The sequence below is a fragment of the Chiroxiphia lanceolata genome, chromosome 4 (genome assembly GCF_009829145.1).
Source record: "Chiroxiphia lanceolata isolate bChiLan1 chromosome 4, bChiLan1.pri, whole genome shotgun sequence".
In the NCBI taxonomy this organism is placed as follows: domain Eukaryota; kingdom Metazoa; phylum Chordata; class Aves; order Passeriformes; family Pipridae; genus Chiroxiphia; species Chiroxiphia lanceolata.
In genome coordinates this window covers 8,785,062-8,811,432 of record NC_045640.1, presented here as the reverse complement: position 1 = coordinate 8,811,432, position 26,371 = coordinate 8,785,062, and the positions used below count along the sequence as shown (strand labels likewise).

At 45.9% G+C, this 26,371-nt stretch overlaps 1 protein-coding gene across 5 annotated transcripts in view; it reads right to left on the bottom strand.

Moving 5' to 3' along the window:
* The window catches only part of FGFR3 (fibroblast growth factor receptor 3), a 53,756-nt gene extending 28,714 nt beyond the window's left edge, over nt 1-25,042 (bottom strand). For 4 of the 5 annotated variants that reach the window (XM_032685820.1, XM_032685821.1, XM_032685822.1 and 1 more), the window contains exons 1-2: nt 24,868-25,042; nt 3,904-4,167 (exon numbers count right to left, since the gene is read on the bottom strand). In XM_032685820.1, coding sequence (XP_032541711.1) covers nt 3,904-4,167; nt 24,868-25,042 — 439 coding nt within the window. The remainder of the gene's footprint in view (nt 1-3,903; nt 4,168-24,867) is intronic. The other variant, XM_032685824.1, reaches the window with a different exon arrangement.
* Between the last annotated feature and the right edge of the window lie 1,329 nt (nt 25,043-26,371).

Sequence of the window (26,371 nt, the reverse complement as noted above, 5' to 3'; positions counted from 1 at the left end):
ACCAAAGCTTTTGAACTTCTCCTTGCAATCAAATCTCTTTCTCCATTGACATTTTGATGGCTACTCCGTGAACCAGTTCCCTTGGGTTGTATTCCTCCCACAGAGGTACCTTGAGGCTGTAACTGAATACAGGTTAACAGGTGGGAATTTTCCATCTATATCTTTCCAAAACATCCTGAACTATTTCTTTTAATGTGGTCTAATATCTCACCTTCTCCAAGCTGTCCACCAAATGACTACTGTAAATGTAAATCCCATTATCAAATAGCAGCTTAGTGTTTGATTTAGTCTACACTATTTAGTACAGTTCAGTACTGTACTCAGTCTTGAAGATTTAACATCACTGACTTTATATAATAATCTCCAGGAATTTCTCTTTTAAATAAAGGCAAAATGCTATCAACCCAGTAGCCTTTATATTCTGAGACAGTGGCAAAAGAACTTGGCCTTAAATACTAGAAAACAGGAAACTTTCTGAGTGTTCAACATGTGGCCAGAAATGCAAAGCACTACTTTAGATCAAGCCAGGCAGAACATCCTTTATTTTGAGATGCACTTGAGTTTTCTGCTGTTCTCCGACCAGTTCAGTAGAGGTAAAAATGCAAAGGCAAAAAAAAAAGGGGGGGGGAAGGTGAGGGAAGAGGAGGGGAAAAAAAGAAGGAAAGGCAACAACAAATACTTTTTCTCTGTAGAATCTGGAAGGACCTTCCAGACCTATATTCAGCATCCACAGAATCAAGTAACACAGGAGCCATCTCCCTGTTTTAGACTGCAGGGGCACATTGTGCTTTCCACCTTCTCTTTGGCAAAGTCTCAAAGACGACTTCAAGCACGTATCTTAACTGCAAATCCACAGTTGAGGTCCTGCTGGCAGCAGAACTAGGGAAATGCCATGGGGCTTGCTGAGAGTGAAGTGGATGTTTAGGTGTTTCGGCTGATCCAGCAGGTTTACTCAAGTCCTGGCGAAGGCAGACAGTGAGCCAAATCCCCACCAGCACTGACAGAGAAACCAGCACGTTCTCAGCTCTGCACTCTCAGATTTGGTTACCCATTAAAGTTCACTTCTGCTTTCCAGTGAATGCATCAGGACCAGGGAGTAGAAGCAATTTTTAAACTAACTCAAAAACATTTTCGCAAGGTTGAGAGAAGTCTTTGCGCCCTTGCTTGTGTTTAAGATAAGAGGTGCAGCTTAAATTTTAAGACCAAATATCCCATGTTCATAGCTACTGTCCTATTCAGGTTACACCTTTTTCACCTTTTTCAAAAGGTGACTAAAAATTATAAACTATTTGTTTATGATTTACTTAAATAGCAATCTTTTGCAGAAATTGTCGAGTATTGGCATCAGCAAGAACTGCTAGATTATATTCTCAAAAGGGTCTTAATTATGAATGGAAAGGGGTTTAATTTGTTTAGTCACCTGTTTTGTAATGTTTAGCCTTGGGTATTTTGAAAGCTCTGTTGGCTGGTACCAACAGCCTGCAGTCCGTGCTCATCACAGGGATGCTGCTTGGCCACTAAATCCAAAGGCTGTTCTGTGCATGAAATGGTTGCAGAAACAGAGCTTCTGCCAACAGGGCTGGAGATCAGTTTGGGCATGCAGCCTCCACTTGTGATCCTCTCCAAGTGCTCAGGTTTTAAGGGGACAGTACGTTTACTTTTGTAAACTAGCAAAACACTCAAGCCCTTGTCTGTCAAGGGAGGCATTTTAAAGAGACCAGAAAATTTAAAGAGATTAATCAACCTGTTTTCTCAGCCCTGAAATGCCAGCTCCAGCATCTCCTTGCTCTACTTCCAGCATCAAGCATCTCACTGTGCACAATGCAGAACAGTCAATTTGTTGCAGACTCAGATTTCATGGCTCTGTATTGAAAATCCTTTTATGCCCCTGGAATCTGAAAGCACCTCTGAAAATGGAACTTACATGTAGATTGGCTATTCCAAACTCACCTAACCTAGTTTCACTCACTTAAGAAAACATATTAGAGCAATTCCAGTTTGTTAGTATAGATTTAAACCACTTTAACATAGAGAACAACTCCAGCCCCAAACATCAGGTATCCACATAAACACCTGACCAGACAGCTGAGTTAACTGCTGGCGTTACCTTTAAGAATTGGAAACACAAACCACTGATCTCCGATAACAATCTCATCTCTGCAGTGCCACGCTGAGCAACCAATACTAATTATGAAGAAATATCTGAGCATACGAGAGGCGCCACTATTGCCACAGAAAGCAGGGCTTCAAAGTTTAAAACGAGTGCTGTTGACAGCTAAAACAGAGACTCCCACATTACCAGCACTTCGGTGGTAATGACAGTGGGCTAATAGAATCAAAGACTCATAATGCTGTCAGAAAGCAGGTTCAGGTTACTCTCTAGTTCTTAAGCTGTTATTAGCTATTATTAGCGAACAGGAAAAATACAGGGGCTTAAACTTTTTAAAAGCAGAGGATTATCAGTCCTTCCACTATTAAAAACAATTTCTCACTTTACGAACTTTTGGGGCTGGCAGCTGTTTCATTTGAGCGTGTAACCAGCTGCCCTCTCCTGCCTCCCTGCTGCCCCTTGAACTCAAAAGCATTTTAATGTCACTTAGAAAAAAACAGAGAGAGCAACATTTCTAACAACCTGCAGTTCCTTGGATAGTTCCAATAATCGTACCTAGTTAAAGAAACCCTTTCAAGGGCCAAATACTTCTTTAACCATTTAATTGATATGACCTTGAAGCATTCACAGCAATCTCCAGTAACATTCAATGAAAAGCAGATGTTGGTAAAGGCTTGCTGAAACAAGCTTTTATTCTCACGATGGTTTGATTCACTTACACAAAATCCTATTGCTGGCACGAGAAAGCTCTTTATGGAGTGGATGTGATTCACAATCACAAACATCTCTGTGTTTGGTTTTCAGACAGAGACCATTACTTTCTGAGGGAACTCAACTTCTGGAGCAAAGACCTACTATTCAAGGATGCTTGAAAAAGCTCCAACAGCACAAGGGCATAGGAAAGTTTTCAAAACCTTAGATTCACAAGGGACTAATTCTTCCAAAAACTCGAGGTTTTAATCTATGTCATCAGAAGGTTTTCCATCTGCTCGCAGATGCAGAGTATGCAGATGCTGAGTATCCATCTACCAGTGCATCAGCCTGAAATCATGGAGATGACCTTAGCTATCTGGAAACAACAGATTTTTCTGGCACTCTCTGTTTAGTGATGCAGGCTTGGGCAGCTTGTAGCTGTCTTGCCCTATTGTCCTGATGACAAAAAATGTGGCCAAGCAAATGACAGCATGTGCTTTGCTAACACAGCACTTGTTTGCAATATATGAATCCTAACAAGTAACTTTGATGAAGCACTTCTTTGAGGTACACACAGTTTACAGATAAGCTACTTCTGAAACAACTAGCAACTTGTGATAACAGAGATGGAGGGCAGAATTTTATCAGCTACAACAGAGAAACTAGTTTTCAGGAACTCTGAGTTTTTACATATAATTCTGCCAGATTTGTCACATAAACTGGAAAATGTCATTTAACCTCCCTGAGCCACAGTTCATTCACTCACAAAAGACTTCAAAGGCATATCGTTGGGGCACACTGCATCTATTTGAGTGTTAAGGGGGGATTTGGGGTTTAATCTGACTAGCCCCGTTTCTAAGCCTCTCTCAGTATTAACATCAAGCTTTAACATTTGGTATGGACACATAAGCATTCTTCAATTGGTTTGTCTTGTCAGTCAGTTACTCTGTCAGGAGTTACCAGAGTGGTAGAGACCTACCAAGTACAGACAAACGCCACAAATCACCATCTGTGCTGAACACGTGAAAGGGCAAAAATAAAATAAATAAATGAATAAAAAAATTAAAAAATCACTGAGACAGCTGTATTTCTGCACATACCTGTAACTCTGACTGTAAAGTTTCCCAGGACTTCGTTGGAATGCCTTGGCTTGCAACTGTACAGCCCTGAGTCATCATATGACACATTGATTATCTTCAACAGTTTTTGTCCAATATGAGTTCTGTTGGTAGGTGAAATCCCAATACCGTCTTTAAACCAGAAAACAGACACAGAAGAGCCTTGGGTGTTACAGGAAAGTTCAATGGTATCTCCATTTCCAAACACCAACTCTTCCAGAAAGGCGGTCTCGCTCCTCAAGTATTCTGCAAAGGGAGAAAGAAATGGAAATGAACAAATAAAAGCAAGTACAAAGAGACAGAAAAGGCATTTAAAAAAGAAACATATCTTATATTTGTCCTACTGATGCTTCCATGGGCCCAGACCTTCTCCTTGCCAGAGGTAAGCCTTGCCTGCCCCGGGCAGGCAGCAATGTCAAAGTGGCAACTGTGACACTACAGTCAGGTCTCTGCCTGATCTACAGGGACAGATTTGCCCCTGTAGTGACCAAAACATGGGCACCCCACCAGGTGCATCACAACAAACAGCACAGACCTCTGCACAGAGGTCACTGCAACACACAGTGCTGGGGGGGGGGGGAGATCTGGCAGAAATAAGTGTGTGCTGACAAGTTCACAGTTCACTCTCTGGATCTCCATTTGTTTATTCCCGTGAATCCATCCACAAACCCTACGAGACCCAGCAAGGATAGGACACAAGAAACAGGACTGGGGACAAACCAAATTTCTCAGCTGACTCTGGGTGACCCAAAGGCAACGTCTGTGGGTTGAAGAAAACATGTGGAAGGCTGGACAGAAGATGCAGGCCGGAATAGGTAAAATAAATGAAACCAGCACTAGCTCCCTGTTAAAGTAACTCTCTGTGCAACAAAGAAGTGCAGAACCAAAGACATATTCATAGGCTATAACTCTGCTGTGAAATCAATGCAATTAAAGCAGCTACAAATACCTGAGGATGTATTATTGGCTTCAAGCTGCTCTTTTGCCTTGAAGTGAAAGAGTTGCAGCAGGCTATAAGAAAAAAATGTATTGCTTTTTTAATTCTTGTATTGCACGTTTTTATTCTCGGGTAAATGTAAAGATTAAAAATGTAAAAATGTTTCAGTCAATAGCCTTGTAGGGTAGAATTAAGGAATTCTGGGAGCCTGAAAATGTGGTATTTCATGGGAGGTACCATCTTGCAGGAGGCAAAGCCCACACTCATTGGGGTTACAAAGAACCTTTCCCCTGATACCTCGGCAGCAATTCCAACTCAAATATTTCGGGTTTGGCCAGAATTTTGAGGTATTCATACAGTCAAAGGTTTGGAGTGTTGGTTTTTGGTTTTTTTTCCTTTTAAAACAAGATTTTCCCTGAAAGCATATGCTTTTAGTAAATCAAAAAAGAAAACTCAGCATCATCCAGCATCTCCTTCCTATCAGACCAGCACTCATTGGAACACTGAGTGTTCACCCATGGTCTCTTCCCAACTCAGCTATATCCTTGGGGAAAATATGGTTGAGAAATATTCTGGCTTAACTATTCCAAGTTTTTTTCTTCCTTCCTCTAGACTATACAGATTTTTTCACTGTTACCAATTTTGTCTTCAAATTAAAAAGCCCTGAGTAGAGCTTTACACTTGCAGGACTGGGTACTGATCTAACTTTGTAGACTCTGATGGAACCTCTTGCTACTTTAATCTACTGGAAAACAAGCCCCACACAGCTGCACAATCCCTCTACACTGAACATACAGTTTTACCAAAGATGTTTGCCAAATGATCAAGACTTGTATATTTTGGCTTTTGTATTATAAACCTACCGAACAGGAACAAGCCCAGACTAAGCACAAGCCAAACTGTACTGCTTAGCCATTTAAAAGCAAATAACTCTAGCAACAAACTATTTTTATAAAATGTATATAGAGAATGCTGAAGTTAAGAGGAAGGTCACTTCAGACTCAGCAGAGGAACTGGGTTCTCAAGCTTCTTCTGTGGAATGAAGCATCATCTCTTGTTTCTGACAAGTTTATTTTGGCATCTCTGTCCTCGAATCGTCTCAGTTAGTGTCCAGCAGATATTGTGATGTACAGTTTGGTTCTTGTGACTTTATTCCTACTGACCAGAAATAATATCTGGCAATATGTAGTGGTGAATTAAAAGGAGAATGGTCTTAATCTCACTTCTCTAAACTGTCTTTCAAATTTCAGTTTATGTGTCTATACCTTAAAAAGTAAGCAGGACCTAAATTGGAGATCTCCACAAAGTATTTAAATGTGCACTCAAACGCTTTTAAGCACTTTGCCCAACTGTGACCTTGGAGAACAAAATGTTACTGTCATTCCTTATATAGCTTTCAAATACAGAGATAAATCCAAAAGCATAGACAGTCTCATTTCCATGCTGAAAACAGCTGGAGTTTAGAGCAAGAAACCAGAGCTCACATCTCTCACAGGGTGCCCAGAGACCAGTACCTCCTTCCTGCCTTCCAGCTGGCAAGTGCCTCATGTTTCCAACACCTTTACAACAAGAGACACCAAGACATGAAGGAGCCATGAAGTTGTCCCCTGTGAAGCCAAGTATCCAGCCACAAGGAATTGGGAGGGGACACAGCCAGGACAGCTGGCCCCAATTGACCCAAGGGATATTCCAGACCATATGACATCATAAGGCTTAGCAATAAAACTGGGTAATGGAGGTGGAAGGGTATAAATTACCAGGGAGTTAACTCATGTAGGGGTTACAGGAGCCCACTCTGCCACTTGCCAGCAGAGCAGGGATTAACATGTTTGCAGCTTTAACAGGTTCTTTGAGAGAAGGTGGCAGTCTGGGTTGTGGGCTTCCAAGATATGACTAAAATTTGACCATTTATTCATTTAGTCAAGGCAGTAATGAGTTGAGAATCACCAAGAAATGCATCTGATGGAGATTAGCTTTTGCAGCAGCATCCCTGCTGCCGGTAGCAAACACACTGCAGAAAAAGACAAGATTTCTAAGCTGTTCAGAAGAGCAAAAAGGCAGGAACCAGCCAGGAAACACCTTCCACAATGAGGAGCAGTTGGCCCAGCAATGCTAAAATGTTTTTGTATGTATTCACTTATAAGGATAAGATACTTCATCTCTGTAGCTGCTTGGCTCATCCCAGCGATAATTCACTTTCTGTGTGGTTTGCAGCTCCAAGTGCTTAAGCGTGTCAGTATTTCCATCAGCTGTCTGCTCCTCTTAGACATCAATACTTGTTTCTGGCTGAGCCTGGAAACGTTTTATTTTTGGTTTAACGCATGCAGCTCTCAAGTTATTTATTTTTCAGGCACGAAAAGACGAGGATGTGGAGGGTGGCGGGCTATTACTGGGCTGCTTATGGCCCCAAAAAACTCCAAGCCAACCTAGGGCCTGGCTGGTGCCCTCCTCAGTGTCAGGGACTGTTTCCAGGTGCTGCTGCAGTACTGCTGCTGGGGACTGCTCCCAGGCACCAAAGGCCCACAGTGCCTGTGGGAGGGTGAGTGTGGTGAGGGGTCCAATGTCACCTCACAGGGTGCTGGGTCCTGGCTCCAGGACATTCCATCCATTTATTTCCCCTCAGCTGTGTTTTTTCCCCGGCAATAGCTTCCCGCAATCCTGCTTTTCAAAACACCAAAGTGCTCAGGAGCCTCCCAAGGAACTGCTCTGGTGGGGTGCATGCATCCCCCCATTATCATCCTTTTCCTTCATCCACTGCAGCAGTGGAACATTCACCACACAACTAAAATCCCACCGGGACTCCCCTCCACTGCAGGCTCGAGGCACATGACTTTCAGTACCACCAGTAAGAGATTCCTCACACTACCCTGAACCCTGGCAATCCCCAAGAGGCTTTTCAGGATTGCTTCACAGCCCGGTGCTGGAATGGACTAAGGCTCATTTCTAAGCGGATCATATTTTTCCCTTTTCAAGCTGGACAAGCTGTATTTGGCATGTTAACAAACAGAGAGACAGCAGTGCTCCACGCATTTCTCTCTTCAGGTTAATTTGAAAACGTTTCTTGTTCTATGTATTTTATTGCACCAAATCCACCGTGACAGGATACATTATAGGATCACAGAGCAACAGCTATGCCAGAGCATTCTCCTGTTGAGCTTGTTACCCTGTTCCCAGGGGGATCATGGGAATTCAGCCACTGAGCTGGTGAATGATTGCTGGAGGGGTACGGAAATCTCCAGCATCAGTGGGATGAACACGGTCATGATGGCAAAGAACATGTAGACTATCTCCAGGCTCAGACCAGCACCGTGTCCTACATACTTAGCCCTGGTTTATTCTACCATAAGTGTCCTACCTGGGTTAACAGAGGCCCACAGAATTATTCACCCAGTGAATAATATTCGAGTGCTTTTTTCACAATACCTGTGTGTCTGTTCCTGGGATGGAGTTGCTTCTCCAACTCACCTCAGGACTTCTGCATTGGGAAGAGCAAACTCCAGAAGGGAAATAAAACACCTTTCTTGCCAAACATTGTTCATTTAGTACCAGTTTAAATTTAAAAAGCAGCCAGGAAGGGCGACAAGTGGCCCCAGTGGCACCTCCCCACAAGAACCATGCCATGAATGGGAAACTGTGCCACAACCCCATTCCCTCCCCCAGAGAGGCAGATGAGCCCCGGGGGGAATATTAAAAACCACCAAACCAGCCCCAGGCCCCGCACCACTACAGCCCCTGGGAGAGATGGGCATGATAAGATCGTGGGATCACCTGTTTACCCAAGAACCTGCCTTCTCAGGGCAGATAAGATCGAGGGAGCGGCCTCGAAGCCAAGAGAGCTCATCTGAAGTCGCTGCATACCCTCACTGCACTACAGGGAGCTGACAGGGTACTTTTTATATATGTACTTTTGGCAGCACTTTATACAAGGTACAACTTCCCCTCCTTCCTGCAACAACTGTGATGGTGCCAGTGGTGGAGCATTCCTGCCTGGCCATGGCCCTGCCATCCCAAAGGGCACCTCACAGAAAAATATAATATATAAAATACATACATAATACTATATATGTTGTGTATATTATATGTTTTAAATTATATTTTATATAAAATTGTAAGTATTTTATAAAATACATATCCTGTCTTCTCTCTTCCCCCCCTTTTCTCCCCTTCTGAGTTGAAGACCCCTCTCACAGAACACTTCCCAGTGTCAAGCTGCAGCTTTTCTGCGAAGAAGGGCTCTGGCAATCACAGCAGCACAGGATGCTTTGCTGAAGCAGTATCATCTCCCAAAATGGTGTTCTGCTGGGTTATCTCCCCTGCTCAGTGGGGTTCACACCCAGAAACAAAATATTGCAAAAATAAAACATCTGGCTGCATCTGTAAAAGCCTAAACTGACAGAAAAATGTGTCTTTAGGAAACCATATCTGAAAAAGGGTTTGCCTCCATTATTTCACAGAACCATAGAACCACGGAATGATTTGGGTTGGAAGGGACCTCTAAAGATCATCTAGTTCCAACCCTCCTGTTATGGGCAGGGACACCTTCCACTAGACCAGGTCACTCAAAGGTGCCACTTTATCTCTCACCTATTGCACGTAATTGCTTAGAGGGAGGCAGTTCTCCTAGAAGAGTTTATAACAGCTTTCCTAATAATAATAATAATGCAAAGCAGACTGTCTATACTGTATTACCACTGCAGTGGCCTATGTAGTTGTTACTGGACAGCATTTCTTCCACAGACATTAACAAGTAAGTGTGCTGCTCTGTATTACAACCCTGTGGGGGTTTTCTTAAATCTGTTTTAGGAGAAAAGCAAACTTTTTTCCTAGAGAATTAGCAGAACAATAACCAGGTTTAGTTCTGTCATATGCAGCTTTCTTTATAAACAAGAGATTATGGAAAGGAATAGAAAAAAAATCTCTAGTGTTTAGCTTGGCTATCCCCGACAGAGACTTTGGAAGAGCTTCCAGAATGGAAAAAGCAGATGTTGCAAATCTGCCTTATCTACAGAGCAACTGTTGACTCTGTTGTGCAAATCCTAATTTACATCTGCATGAAAGGTTTCAGAGATTAAATGGCATTCAAGGAGGAATATTAGCTTTTCTCTCTCCCTCCAGCCCTTCTTTGAATGGATTTACTACTGGCAATTAGCTTTCTGTTCCATCGGCCAAGTAGAAAACAGGATTCATCAGGACTCTACAGTATCCTCCTTTTAATGGACTGTTTTCTCAGATCACCCAATTCAGATGCTGAGAGTTAGAAGAAATAAATTGTCACAAAGCTAAAACAGTTACAAAAACACTTTGGCCAGAGGGATTTCTCTCTGACACTTAGAAAGTCCTGAGCAGGACAAAAAAAACCCGCCAGAGAACAAATCAAAGAGGTCTCCTGGCTACACCTAAAAAAACAAGAATGTAAACCCTCTCAAGAGGCAAAAAACTTTGGTTGCTGCTGAGAGCCCAGAGATGGTCCCAAGGACAGCCTTCAGCTTTGCTGCCTTAAAGGAACAGACAGTGACGGGGAATTTTCCTTAAAATCTGGCCAGACTGTACACTCACTTTCCTTGGTTCCCAACTCAAAACATAAAACAGGGAAGCAACCACCACTCATACGTATCTAGCTAGCTCAGAGTTCTGCACGTCGTTTTTTTAACTGAAATAAAAGAACTGACATGAAATGTCCTCCACTTCAATGGTCCCTAAAGACAGGGAGCAGCAGACAGCAGACAGGAGGCAGCATGGGGATGCTGAGGTCCCCAGGCTACGAAAGCTCCTGCTCAGGGATGCTCATGCATGTCCTGCTCTCCCAGGTGCCAAAGTATTTGTGCTCTCCTCAAGGAGGGCAGCAATGAGCTGTGTCAGTTCTCAGCAGCCCACACTCACGGTGGGGATGACATCAGTCCCAGCCTGGCACAGATGAGCACATCCTTGCAGCTATTTGCCTGCATGTCACACAGCCCACCTCACCCAACCACGGTGGCCAAACGTGGTCAACCCAGACCGCTCCCTGCTCAAGGCAGAGTGACGGGACACCCGTTGGGGCTGATCCTTGGTGGAGCACAAGAGACTGTGTTGTCATCCTTTTGGTGTCTTCCTTTTGTTGCTTCTGAAGAACGGTGGCCAACTTGGCCTCAGCTTTTGCCCAGCACAGCAGGGGCATCCCGGCTTGATGTTGACAGACAGATCCCACCACAAAACGGCTGATGTTTTACATTCCTGCTCCACACGCCTGAGGAAGTCCAAAAAAACCTCAGCTTTGCAGCAAGAAAGCAACTACCACAAGCCCTTTCAAAGCCAGTGGCGGCAGCTGTGGAAACTGAGGCACAGAATGAGGTTTCCCAGCATCCCAACGGACTGGGCAAAGCTTGTCCCCAGAACTTGGTCTTGCTAAACTGTGGAGGCCCTGAGATCTTCAGCATCAGTGCACCACACCATCCCTCCTGCTTCACTGGACCAGGTTAACTGGAGGAGTTTTGTAGGTGAAGTGCACCAAGCACTTAGCAAAGTCTGCAACAAGGACGGCACCTTACAAAAATGAGTGCTCAACAAAGTACAAGGAAAGGAAAGCCACTTTATCTTTGAAAATACTTTTAAACCTTCTTATAGGTACTTAAAAGAATAAGCACACTTTGCTGAATAATTCTTTTGGGTTATTTTTCCTGGGATCTTCCTCTACTGTCTCTTTTGCTTCCTAAAAATCCTTCAAAAACTAAATATTGTTGGAGTTTTGACCTCCGGAGTGGGCTTTCAGCTATTTAGTGAATTCTATGAAACTTTCACCACCTCTTAAGTGCTCTTGCAGATGAATTTTTAAGCAATACATAAGTTCACCAGGCCCAGAAGTTTAGGTTTACCTCAGAGTAACTTTTTAAGGGATGCAAATGCTCCTGTTTCCTTTACAATTCCCAGGCTGGCTTTGCCCTGGCAGCTACTTGTGATGCTTCTCTGGTACTTGTGATGCTTTTCTGAAGTGGGCTTTAAGATCACATGGCATCAGAAAAAATCTGCCATAAAGCCCCAACCTTTCCCCTTCGGTTCACAGCTATGCAGCTCCCAAATCCCAGGTCCTCTGCATTTCCCTTGCACTTTTAATGTGCACTCCTCTAATCTTCATTTAATGCAGGCAGCTGGCTGCAAATACCCCCAAACAATGACTTTAATCCTAAGTATCCTGAAGCCCCCCCCCCTCCTTGCTTCCCGCACCAAAACTGAAGAAAAAAAATAAAAAGAACAGCCTCAAGACAGCAAGATGGAGAAATCCAAGCTATCCAGTGGGCCAAAGGAGCAGAAAGACACAATGAGCTAAATTTTGCCTGGTTTGCTAATTAAAAACGGAAGCTACCCCACTCCGGAGCCAAGGCGGGGAGGTGGGGGGAGTTTTCACGCTATTCAAAAAATCGCCTTCCAACTGGGACCATATTCACTCCACATTAATTGTCATTCCAACTACGAGTGTCCTAGTTTCAAAATGAAAACTACTCTCCAGTGTAGCTAGTGAAAACTAACACCAGTTTCGAGGCATTAAACAAAATTTATTGATTGCATTTTCCCACCCACTAAAACTTTAATAAGCATTAAACCTCAAACTCCTGGCCCCGTTTCCTCCCTCTACCTTCTCTCTCCATAAAAAGGGTCAAGATCCCCTATATGGAGATTAGGACCTAATGTTTGGTATTTGTTTATGAGCCTATCAATTGCCTTTATTTCAGGGGGAGGGGGGTTTGGGGTTAGGGTTGGGGGGGAGCACATTTGAAAAAAAAAACACCTCCTCTTGTATATGGATTAAGAGAGGGCAAAGGTTTAGGGTAGTTTGGGTGTTTTTCTTCCCAACTGATTGTGGAGTTTAGATATATGATGGATCATGTTCATGTGAATGAAAATAAGTAAATATTCTCCTTTTTGCAAGTTTCCCATGAGTTACATAAAATGCTATTTTTCAAAGATCCCTATTTCTCAGTAACAAGACGCAGAACTTTCAAGTCTTCTCTGCTGGCCATTTTCAGCTGTGTAAAAGTGAAAAATAGTAATAATTTGGGGGCCACTCAGTCTGCATACTTAGTAAAAGAAAATAAAGGTCAAACATTTGAAATTAAAAGGTCGATGATTAATCCCAGAAATCCATATCTAGGCATCAAAATGAATAGCCAGATTTTGAGAGTGCTCAAGCAATTTAAATGCAGAGCCTGACCTGGCTCAGCATCTTTTAAAACCAAGCTTGTTATTTCAGAGTCTCAAGCGAGATTTAGGTGCCAGGTACCCAAGTTGGAGAAATTTTACCAGTAATCTCCTTTCAGGAAGTCTGATCCACCCTAATCTGAAGTCCTGAATGACAAACAATTTTGTCACTAGAGCTGCAACATTTTGTCCTTGTGCTAAACTCGTCTTATCCTTCAGTATTATTAGAAAGAGTCGAGAGAGATGGCAAAAAAAAGGTAATGTAAAAAATTCTTTTATTTCTCCTCTTTAAAGAAGGCTGCTAAAAGGATTAGACAGCTTTGAGTTCACTGCTCTGTTAAATCAACCTTACAATATTTTTTCAGCTTGTTTGACTTGCTGTTTGTGTATACATTTGTGTTTTCACCTTTCTGCATTCAAATCCCACCCTTAGCGTTTGTTCTGCGCTTCTCACAGGAAACTTAGTCAGTTCTTTATTTGTATTAAGTCTACAGAGTTATAGAAAACAGACTTGGAAAACAATCCCTAAATTAGCAGGACTTACCAGCTTCCATGCATACGCGCATACACACAGAGCATCGCATACCATCCAACCCGAATGCAGAGCTTTATCATTTCCAGCAGCAACAGAAGGGCATCAGGTTCACCAGAACGGACCTTTTAATGGTCTCCTGCAACCATATCTATTACACCAGGGTTTGGACTCCACATTACAAATTAAGAGAAAGTTCAAGGAAGTCATGCGTGTCTCAGTTCCCACTGCCTTCAAGCAGTTTTAATGCCCCCGAATAATTATCTTCTACAAACTGCACTAGGTTAGGATCCAGTAATGCCAGAAGCAGGTTAGACACCTCTATGAAAAGGTATTTTAATGCTGCTGTAAGGAAATGCAGACCCTCAGCAGAGGGCCATTTCCATCATCCTGCAAAAAGACAAGGTTGGTCCTACCTGCATGAACCAGAGACCTTCCACAGGCACTTTGGGATACCTCCCCCATCCTCCAATGTCTGATTTTCCCAGCTTTTCCCTTCCTTTCCCTACCAGAAACATTTTTAAAATCTCCTTCTCTCCATGAATCTAAGTGTCCAGGTGAGATGATGCAGTTGTGACAGAAAGGATGGCCGCTGCAGCAGGCAAACCAAGAGAGGAAGAAAACAGCGTCTTCTCTCTGGCAAATGGAAAATACAGATTATAGAAACTGAGCCCAGCAGCCACCAAAGGACTGGATTTGTCTTAAAGTTGGGAACCAAAGCTAAGCTCCTGCCATGCTCCCTTGGGTGGGATGAACCACTAGTACCAGTAGTGAAAACAAAGTTGGATAGCCTCCCTTGATATATAACCCATAAATGGAGCAAGAGCCGCCCACCCTTTCCAAGGGTGGCTAATTCAGGGTCATCTCTTCTTCCTGCCTGCCCTGAGACACCACATGTTGCTCCTCCAACTGCTCCTTCTCATCCCTAAAACAGCCAGGCTTAAGCACTGGGTGAAGTTATTCCTGCAAAGACTGCGCTGTTTGTCTGTGTTTTATTTGCTATGCGCTGGGAGGAGGGGGCAGGGGGGGAAAAAACCTCTACTTCAAACATTTACACGTATTTTGAAAGCACCTGACTGAGGAGGTTTCAGAGCTTTTTTTTGCCATAACACATTCCACCCACAAGATGACCTTGTTCAGAGCATTCTGATGGTTCCTCACAGGCAGGATTTGCATTGCAAGGGGTCACCAGGTCCAGGGTCAGGTGGGCAGGGCAGTCCAGTTTCTCAGGCAGCGACCCACAACTGAGACCAGAGTGGTGGATACACACGTGCCCCTTTTTGCCCCTGCACTGAGGGAAACAGGGCAAAGGAGAACCCCTGCTGCTCCCCTCTGCCACCTCTGTGCTTCCCATCCATTCACAAAGACTTCCACGATGGAGAAACCCACTGCATTCTCAAATCCCAAGATACCAGCATGCCTACACATAAAAATGAGGCAGAAATCTCATTCCTTCGCTGAAAAATTCATAAGTTGAAGGCCCAGTACATCTCAATAACACTTTCCAGACATTATTTTCCTTTTTAAATGGGCAGATCACAGAGCATTTCTGTGGTAGGAGGCTTCATGTTTGTGTTTCCTTTGCCTCCCAGTTCAAATAATGGCAATACTAATTGAACCACTGAGCAAAAGAAAATTGAGTGTGATGCTTTAGTCAATACTCTGAGGGCTCCCATTTGCTCCTGCAGCTCTCTGCTCTATCTGGAACACGGGCAAGAGATGGTGCCGCTGCCAAGATGCCCCAACTCTGATAACCAAATCTGAAATAAAGTATCTGTAACACATTGTCTACTCTGCATGTACTTAAAACTCCACAGTATTTACAGCATTTTTACTGTATCCCAGCTAGGATGGCAGCTGGGGATGCAGAAGGGTGGTTTTACCCAGTATCTTCAAGGCTAATGCCACAACCCTGAGTAGTCACTTACACCCTTCTTCCCAAGCCAAGGGAACCAGGAGCCTGGAAAGCCTTAAATGTATTTTTTATGCTTAATTATAGATTTCAAGTGCCTGACACAGGGCCCTCACTCATTATGTTTTGACACTGATGGCTTTGGGCTGAGATGGAACAAATGCTTTGCGCTCACTCATCACTCACTACATCCACCAGTGTGGTGAACGTAACTCAAAAGAAGGTGGGTGATGGATTTGTAGCAACTTTGGGCAGGGATGCAGAGAGGACACCATCTGCTGCTTCTTACTTGTTTTGCCCCCCCCCCCTTCCTTTCTGTAATTAATCAATTCACAAATCAGGAGACAGAGTCTTCTTGCTGTTTCCTCTTGCGATCACCCCTGCGAGGCAAAGGCTAAGGACACTGCAGGGTGGCTGCAAGGTCTAAGTGCTGCCTGTGGAGCATGGAGCAGCATTCTGGCCGGTCAGTGGGAGCATCGGGTTCCCAGCCCTGTGGCTTGTCCCACTCAGGGGCCTCTCAGGGCCCAACCCACCACACGCTGGAAGAAAGAGGCTTTCCGAACTTTCTTTGGGAAAAAAAAAAATAATGCTTTCACAGAAAGCTGTGAAATCATGCATAACACGCCGGCTGTAAAAAGTTAAAGCATTTTTAATTTTTTTTCCCCCAACTGCATTCAGCTCATCTCTTACACAGTAAATACTAGAAGCTGGAACTAGGTGATCTTTAAGGTCCCTTCCAGCCCAAACCATGATTCTATGGTTCTAATTTATGTACCTTCATTTACCAGACCCCCTCACTTCTGCATGAATCCCCAGCTTATTAACATAACTATTTAAACTGGACATGTTTTCTTAAACATTCTTCTTTCATAAACTGCCAAGTGACAGTTGTTTACTGTCAACAAGCCTGGGTACTCCAAGACAGGGAGAATAATGTCCTTTCAAAAGGCAGACATATCGGCTACCAAAGGAAGATTAAAATCTGGTGTTTTTCTTTTCTCCCTCCTCAAAAATGCTTTATTCGTACAGACACTCATGATACAGATCAGGAGAGATGGTACTATGCCTAATTCCAATCATTCTTTTAATTAAAGACAGGCTCACGGAGGATTTATCTTCACTTGCACATGCTAGTTGTCAGGGCACACTCAGAACTCCCTAATCTTCCCACTGCAACTGGTTTTTCCTCTTCACTTTTAGCTGTGATACCCCCACCTCCCAAGGTACATCTCAGCTCATCTCACACAGATCCTGCTACTGGCTAGAAACAAAACGCTTGCCTGGGGGAATCTACAGAGAGAAGTTAAAAAAAAATTTAAACAAAAATGAAAATCACCAGTTGGTTCAGGCCCTACAGTCTCCAAACAAGCTGCTGAAGTATTTTGCTGGGAGGGAATTGCTTGCACTTGAGTCTTGTACATGAAAGTAGGGATATAAATGAAAAAACACCAAAAGCCAAACCCTATGTATGGGAAAACTTTCCCCGTACTCTGTCTGCCCACAAAGTGCCAGGAAAGGTCCTCTGCTGGCCCCTGTTTGGTGCGGAGTCCCGGGGCTCAGCGCTTGTCCCCCAGCCCCGGCTCGCCCGCAGACCCCCGCAGGGGATTATTAACACTTTCCCCGGCGCATTGTGCGGCTCGCAGCTATTATTAGCGCTGGGGCTAATGCCGGCCGACACTGATACAATGGCAACGAGGATGGAGAATAAGGGGACGGCGGCGGGACTGCGGATCGACTCCACGCGGACCCGCGACAGAGTCACGGGGACCCGGGTGGTGGCCGCCGCCACCGCCTCTGGTGCTCGCGTTTGGGTTGTGATGCTGTCGCTGGCTCGCATCAAAGCTGCAGTAACAAAAAGCAAGATGGGAAGTGAAGGTCTGTGTTAACAGCCAGTTAGAGAGGAATGGGAGGTCACGGAAAGCCAGCTCCAGCGATTCCCACCCCCAAACCGGGAGCCCTTTTACTCGCCAGAGTTTCCTCTGCTTGTTAAAATGTTTGGGTCATTAGAAAACTTTCCAAACAATCCCTGCTTATGCTAAATAGCTGCTCCCACCACGATCTGTGAAGGGCTTCAGCCTGCTCTCTTGAAAATCAATGGGGGCTTTTTTTGCCCAGGATTCAATAGGCGCAAGATCAGGACCTCATTATTATTTTTACAGGACTACAAGCAGCAGAGAATAGCAAAACCCCTAAAGAAAGCAATGACCCTCAGAACCGGGAGCCAAATTCGCTATGAAGGATCTTTACAAGCTCTGTCAAGCATCAAAATAAAATTAAAAATCCAGTTCTTGGGAGCTTTTCAGTTTTTTGACAGGGAAAGCGTAAGGTTGAGAAAGGCTGGCCTCATCATCTGGATCCACGGACATCTCCCGTAGCTCCCTTTTACTCAAAAGAAAAGCCTTCATAGACGTGTATTTTACCTTCCCCAGGGGGAGTGAGCAAGAGGGGACGAGCTGTCAGTTCAGGGTGATGCCAGTTACCCTGTGGTACCCCATGGAACAGAAACACCTTCCGGGGTTCACACGACCTCCTCTGCCACACTCCACAATGAAACCCCTCAGTAAGTCCTCTCTGCAGAGCCACCACCAGCAACACAAGAGGACCAGAAGGCTTAAGGGACATGGGTCCTGCTACAAGGACCATGCCTGCACTCTGTCTTCGCAGAGGCCAGGTGTCACCTGCCTTTTGTGAGAGGAGCCCCAGAGACGCTCCTGTCCTTGGCACCCTCCGTGGAGCTCTCCAAAAGTCAAGTTCTGCACTTCTTGCCTATTACTTTACACCACTCCTCCCTCTTGGCATCAGTAGGAACTCACCTACGCACCACATAACCACCACAAGGTTTGGCCCCTAAGCAATACCCAGCTATTTTGCTGACTCCCCTCCACCCAACTCACCCCAGGTCAAGTCCAAAATGCTTCAAATCCATTACTTCTGAGTACTAGTCTAATTCTTATAAACTAGCAGTAATCTATCTCCAAAGCTTTACTGATTTAACTACGTCAGCTGAACTAATTTAGTGAGTTTCCTTGCAAACAGCACAAGAGAGTTTAGTGCAATCAAGACACTACTACAAAACACTCCACTTTCCAGGGCAAAAATATTAGATCGAGATAAGCTGATGAACACTTTCATCAGTTATCAAGAAGCAGCAGTTGCGAATGCACCCTTGAAAGTTTCTGACATGCCATGGTGCACTATCATTGTCTGTTCCCTAGAAGCCTTTTACTCAAGGAACATAGTGATGGCTTGGCTTCTTCAACAAAAAGAGGGGAAAAAACCCCAAACTGACACGCTGCCATGTGTCATCGTGACATTTGCAGGTACTTCAGTAGCTCAGAGTACTAGCCCTGGGTGCAAACAACAGTGTTGGGGTCCTGGGGCTGTGGCGTTCCCAGGGAAGAGCCTTCGGCACACAGAGCACCCTGCAGAGCTGAGCCTGCTCCCAGAGAGCGATCCTAGGCTGCTGTCCTTTCCTCACCCGAAAACTTGGAACCCTTCTCACTTGAGTCATTAATTCTTTTAACCCCTCGCAACCTGCAGAAATGGCACAACCCCAAAATCTCACTGATGCTAAACATGTAAGCACATGGTAATTGTTTTGCATACAGTTCTGCGTGATAAAGAAATCTGCTTCCAAGTTTTAATAGAACCTTTTTATTTAACCAACTCATTATCTTCCCCTGCTCTCTGGATTTGAGAAAGCAAGGCCAGCACACCAGACCTACCTCCCCTTCTGCAACAAATACCACCCCTTTTTTAGATGAATACGTCTGAAACTGAAGCAGTTGCTGGAGAAATGTTTTCTTACTTGACTGTGCTGCTATTCTTCAAAAATAGCACTGCTATATTGTGAAACCTGAGTGCCATAGCAAAAAAAAAAAAAATTGATTTAACTACCTCCTGCCTAGTTCCTATCCACCTGAGCACAACAACCCCTGATAGCCTATCAGAATAATAGTGCTGGTTTACGTCTGATTACCTTTCACATTTTAACTATTAAGTTTACTAAAGGTTTTACTCAGCCCATATCTCACAATTCTTGTTTGCTTTTGATACTACAGAAACTTCCTGGTCATTCAAGCCACGAAGCAGATACTTCAGGGGTAAGTACACCAGGAACACTGTATTCACCAGAGGAATAAAAGCCCTTCTTCACACATACAGGGCTTTAAGTCATATCTATGGCACTTGGCAACCTGAGCTGTCAGCATATGAGAAAGGGGACACTGGAGGAGTCAACTCTACTTCAGAGAAGGAGTGTATTTTTTTTACAAGATCACCAGATAAACAGCCAAAAGAAGGGCAAATGCTAAACTGATAAGCTATGTAGGAGGCTGAGGAAAAAAAATCTGGGTGTAACAAGGTATTTTCAGGTGCTTTTGGCATTGTAGGCATCTTCTGACATGGTTGTAGCCCAGTGTTTGCTTAGAGGTGCTTTCAGATTTACTCCTCTAACAGCCTGGGCTGCCCACTGTCACATACCATGAATGGCTGTGCTGAACCACTGTCCCATTTGCTGCAAAAAAAAGGTGAATTTTAGCAGCCGCCATCCTCTCTGGCATACAGCCTGGTATACGGAGAATGAAGTTTATTTCTAACCACTATTAAAAGAGATGAAATGGTAAACACTGAAGCAGCTACTTCAAACCACTTCTTTGAATGGCTTGGAGGATGCTGAGTCAGCGGACAAATTCAAGTTTGGGGGATTTTTTAAGGGTCAGAAAAAAGAGAAGAAATGGGTATGCAGAGCCAGACAAAGTCCCAGAACACATGAAAAGAGAAAAATATATTCAAACAGGGAAACAGAATAAAAGTAAACTCAGTTTCATTGTTTATCTATCAGGTTCAGCCAAGCTGGGAAAAACTTGTCAAACTGGGAAGGGAATGTCAACTGTATTTTCAGTAGAAATATCCAAATTTGTTATACTCGTGCTGGGTCTACCTTATATATAGTAAAAATTGCAAAAGCTAAACTATGATGATAACACAGCCAATTCTCCATGAAGCCTTGCAGCTCATGCTCAGGCTCCTGCACTCAATCCTATGCACTTCAATGACCAGTCAGAAAAAACCCACCAGCAGGCCATGCCCTAACCTTAGCTAAAACTAAGGTTCAGCAAACGCCTTCAGTCACAGCTCTTCGTGCCAGCTGACAGATCACTGTCAGAAACACGTTGGTCCGACGCTTTTGTAAACAGAAATTTTATTGACTGCTCAGAAACCAGGCTGATTCCCTATATTTTAGGGTCTCTTAAGTGAATAGCAGATAGACACAGCAAGTGTTCGGGGAGGACAGCTTTCTAAGCATGTAGTTGGATATCAAAGTTCACTTTTATTGACCATATTTTAAAAGGAGAAGTTTTGTTTCTCAGCCTTATTGGGGGTGGGGGGGAACCTCCTCCAACTTCACAAAAAATTTCAGCTTTATCCAGGCAACAGACTGGGTCCCACTGGATGGAAATGGTCCAGAAACAGTGGGAATGCCACAATCAAAACTTCTTTAGTTTTCACCTTACTTCAAAACCCACTCTCAGTCAGGCTTCAGGAGAGGTACACTTTCCCAAACAGCACTGAAGATCTTTTGGAGGAAGTCATACAAGTTAACATGCCACTCAGAGTAGCTTACTTTAATTACATGATTTAATTAGCAGATCAACACTTTGCTACACAATTTTCAGATTTACTTTTATCACATTCCCTACTCAGTAGTTGCTAATAAAGTCTTAACTAAAAGAAAAAAATCCTCAGATTTAATTGGAGTGACCCTTGTCAACATGCACAGAAGACCCGATGTTATACAGCTAGTATTGAATACACTGAGTCCATCTCTGCACTGGAACAGACTTTCTAGTTCACTATTTGCTAGGTTAGAAATAGATTTTTTTTTAAAAAAGAAGCCATATTTCATCATCTTTACTTGTGTCCTCTTATTTTATTGCTTAGTAAAATAGTTCTAATCTCGACATTAAAGACTTCATTAGCTTTTTTAGCATGCTGCTCACAAGAACAAATGGATCAACTTTTAATCTCAAAACTGTCTCTTACCATTGCCCCACTGAACCCGAAATATTTCTGGTCTAGGGCACAAAGTAAAAGCAGCACCATCAACATATGAGAGACTCTTTGTAGAGGGTTTGAACACATAAACCCCAAGGCCAGCTCCAGGAACAGCCAGTGCCATTTGGCACTCACTTCAATACCCTTATAATTTCAGGATGAACTTTGAAACGCTCAGATACACAAAGCAGAGCGACACAGATCACAGTACCCTACACCTTGCACCCCTTGCTGGGCACGGGCTGAAAGGCCACAAGAACCCAGTTGCCATCAGCTGCACAAAAAATACCTCAACCAGCGAATGACCAGTTCTTTCCAAGCAAAATGTCTCAGGAATTGGTACACGCCGTCCCATTCAATTTAAGCAAAATCCCAAAACGGCCCTTCTTCCGTTCTTCTGGACTAGAAAACTGCCTGTGCAGTATTAACTCCGGGTGACAATTCCACTCCGGTGCTGAACAAGGAAACTTCGGTTCTCGCTCCTGACAGATTGACTCTCCCCTCCCCTTCCTCCACAAACCTGATCAAACATTAGCAGCTCTCTATACAACTCTTTCAATGCATGCAGACAGCTTCAGCAGCTAACTAGTGCAACACAAACCCTAAAAAGCCCAGAAATTGCCTTTTTCACATATACCCCACACAGACACACACACACAAACCGGCTACAGGAGACAGGCTGGTTATCAGAAGTTTTTAAAAGTGAAATGCTGCTGTTTCAGTTGCTCTGCTCTCTAAGAAAACAGCCAGTGTTACTTGACATTCACAAATCGTACGAAGTAATATCTTTATCTGAATACTAATGCAAATTGGACGGGCTTTTTTATATTGATGTCTATTCTGTGGCTGCTGAATAGAGTGACCGCATGCTCAAGGCTGCAAAGGAGTTCACTGACCTCCCTAATCATCTCTGTCATAGCCGCTGAATGACATACACATTCAATCCTGCCTCGCCTCTCTACTTTCATTCATAAAAAAAAAAAGAAAAAAAAAAGAAGGAGGGGGAAATTTGACATTGTTCTTCCTGCAGCAGCCCCAAGAACGGGAGAGAAGAGAAACTCAGCCCAGATGAGGCCCCTGGTGTTTTTAGTTTAGCTTCTATTCAGCAACAGCCCCGCCATCTGCCTCCTTCCTGCCAACAGCCGAACACCTCCCTGCGGAGATGTTAAAACCTGCACCCCCTCCACCTCTGCTAATAGCCAGTATTCATATTAGCAAACATACACATACCTCGAGAATGCCTCCCTTCAATGTGTGTTTTATGTAGCTGAGTATAGGCACAAAGCAGTAGCTGTTATAGCCTTCACAGCCCCGTGTGGAGAATTAGATCACTGGGGAAAAATCCTTCCAAGCCCCTTTATGGAAAATAAGGCCTTAGACTGTAAATGCAAAGCCCAGCGAACAACAACCCTCAGTAATGAGCCAATACCCCATGGCCCATTTGACTAGGAGAAAGAATTTGCTTTTTACCATTCAATTCAAAAAGACTGAAAAAGTAAAATGTGTTTTTACTTGGCTCTGAAGGTTTATATTCTTTACAGTTTCTTTTGCACAACCTTTTCCCCCCCAGGTCAGACAGGCAGCGGGTGCCCTCATGGTCACGGAGCCACTGGCTTTGGCACAGAGCTGGGCAAGCAGCACCGGCTTCATGCTTCCCCACGCACATGGATGGTGGTGGGAGAGCCACTGGTACTGCAAAGTCCTCTCTGCCCTTGCAGTCCCCATCCATGGGAACTTTCAACAGCTCATAGTGATGGGGCAACTCTTGGAGACTTCACTAGGCGTTGGGGTTGATGTCCCAGGTTCAGGGACAAATCCCACTCCCAGGGAGCACAGTGGGGGTTGGCAGTGACACCTTTGCTTTGGAGAAAGCTGTCCTAGTGGGAAGAGTGCCTGTCCTGAGGATTTCCACTGGAGGCCCTGGAGATCCCAACCCACCGCTCAGCTCACAGTCATCATCGCTGGAGGGATGTTTCCCTCTGTGTGACCTCTGAGTACACCACTTCCCGCAATTCCAACGGCATCCCAAAGCTTTAACTTGCAAAAGTGTCTTAGAGCACGGGAAGGGTTTAGCACCACTTCAACACGTCATCAACCCCAGCTACAGGCTGAAGGTGTGGGTGGAAGCCCAGGGACCACCGAGGCAGCCACCGAGGTTGCTCCTTGCCCCTATGTGCCTGAAGTGACAGCACCAATACATACTTCAGGCTAAACCAGAGAGAACTGGGGACACTTCGCTTCTGTCACTCCCACCCAGCACAGGCTGCCCGCTGCCTCCCGCACACCGACCTCATCTGCTCTGACCACGTCCCTGCGATGTTGCCCCATAAATCAATTCTTTTGGCTGTGAAAAATGAGCCAAACGAGTTACACTAAGAATCTGGTGTTTTATTAGGACTTTCCTGAAAACAAAACCAACCCCCGGTGTGATTTATAGCTTTAACCAAAAGGGGTATGAAAGTAATGCCCCCACCCCCCCAGCCTTCACGAAGTCCATTTATTCCCCTGTCACTTTTTTGGCAAACAGGTTTCAAACCCTTTCCTGAACAATGGAAACTTTCTGCTGGGTCCATGCAAGCCCGAGGACAGGGGGTTGCGAGGGGGCTCCCTTCCATTAAAGAGCTTTGAAAAATAAACAGGGACTCAGGTAGCAGCTGAGGCGGATCAGAGAGGCACGATGTTTCAAACCCCCTGTATATTATTTCGAAAGAAAAAAAAAAGAAATAGAAAAAAACTCAAAAAACAGCTTTTGTCCGACGTGTTAACTTTTTTTCACTTGCAACTGCGGCGCTGCCACTCGGGGGGAGATCATCACCGGCTTCCCCGAAATGCAGCTCCCTTCTCAGCACAGCCGCTTGTTCAGCTGCGACCCAGCGTGTGCCTACCCGGAGCTGTCGCAACATCACTTTTGATCCCAAAATGTATATATAAATGAACTTTCCTTACTTTTCCCACCCGAACACAGAGCACTCAGAGCATTTCCGACGCGCGCCGAAGATGCGCCGCTACTAACGCACGGAGGCATCTTCCCTTCCCAACCGCTGTTACACACAGAGTGTAACACTGAGAGAGGGCTCCTGGCAGTCAGGGGATCCTCTTAAAAGCAGTTTGTCCCTCCTGGGCGCCTCCGCGGCTCCCCGGAGCCACGGTAAGGTTGGAACCACACCGTCCCGCTGCCACCGCCCGCGTTCCTAACTCCCGCTCCACAGACGGCTCCGGCGGTCTCCATCCATCCGCCCCCCTCCGCTCGCTCAGGGAAGAGGACTCGTAGAGCCCTCGCAGATCCCGCCGGAGCCGTGCCCCCGGAGCACGTGTGCGCGGCCGCGCAAGCCTTACCTGCCGGCTGCCCGCCGCTCCTCGCCGCCGCCTTGCCGCCGCCCCGCCGCGCCGCCGGCATCCCGCCGACGGCCGCCGCCAGGCACAGGCACCAGACGGAGCCCCAGGCCGCCCGCATGCCTCCGGAGCGGCGCCGGGGCAGCGCGGCCGCCGCCGCACCGCCCGCCTCAGACATCCTCCGGCCGCCGCATCGCTGCCGCCGCTCACCGCTCCGCTCCGCCGCCGCGCTGCCGGGAGAGGGAGAGAGGCGCTCAGCGCGGGGAAGGAGGACGAGGGAACCCCGACCGACCGCCGGTGCCCACGCGGAGGGGGGAACAGGAAAAAAATGATAGTAAGAAGGCGGAAAAAAAAAAAAAAAAGGAGTGGTGGGGGCAGTAAAAAAGTGAAGGGGGCCGCGCCAAGCCCGGTGCCGAGCGGCGGCGGGGCGCCCTACCTGCGCAAGCCCCGCGGCCGGCCGCGCACCGCGCATCGAGCGAGGGAGGGACGGAGCGCCCGCGGGAGCCGCCGCCGCCACCCGCCCGCCCGCCGCCGCGGCGCTCCTGCGTCTGCTCGGCGCGGAGCGGGCGCGGAGCGGGGCGGCCGCGATGTCCCCGCCCGCCGGGCCGGGCCGCCCGCCCCGTCCCCGCCGCCCCGCCCCGCCGCCGCCGCCGCCGCGGGGGGCCGCGCCCGCCCCGCTCCGCGCCCGGCCCCGGGGCTGCGCGGGGGAAACGGGGGGGCTGCCACTGCTCGAGGCCGCTCCCACCGAGCCCCCGGGGTGGAGCGGGCACCCGCTTCCCGGAGACGTGAGGTTGAAGTTGGCTCAGCGCTCCCGTGATGGGTCCTGAGCGGCACCGTGCGCCGCGACACGCAACGGCGTGTCCCCTTGTCCTGTCTCTGGAACAGCGCGTTTTCTGGAAAGAGGGGCTGGAAGGGCATCCGTGGGTCGGAGGCAGCTCTGTGCGTGCGGCACTTCGGGTCAGCCTGGGACTTGCGCAGCAAATGGCCCAGGCACCCATTCCCCCTGCGGGGCTGCCACACTGTACCCCGAAGTGGAGCCATCCTCTTCGAGCACCCTGACTTCACCCACCCACACTCACCACCACTGATGAGAGTAATCACAGCCTCCACGCGACTCTGTGTGTTTGCTGCTGCCAACTGGACTTGCTCTTTGTTAATAAAGTCTGATTAAATGTATCTAGTTACATTTACAATTACAATTACAACGATCTAGTCACTATCATAGTAATGGTTTGGGATATGGTGGTCATCTCAGTGACCCCTGACACGGCCGAGTTGCTGAAGTGACATGCATCAGTTACTGCTGACAGCGAGCTGAGCTGCCTCATACAGAGAAGTCACAGCTCTGCTTTAATCCCACTTGACATAGCAGCTCATTCGCCGAAAATAGATGCAAATATTATCAGAGCTGAAAATGCTCTGCTAGAAGGGGCCCAAAAAACCCAACCTGCATAAGAGTCAAGCTGAGGGTTCGTTTGGGTCAGAGGAAAAGCCGGGCAGTGTGGAG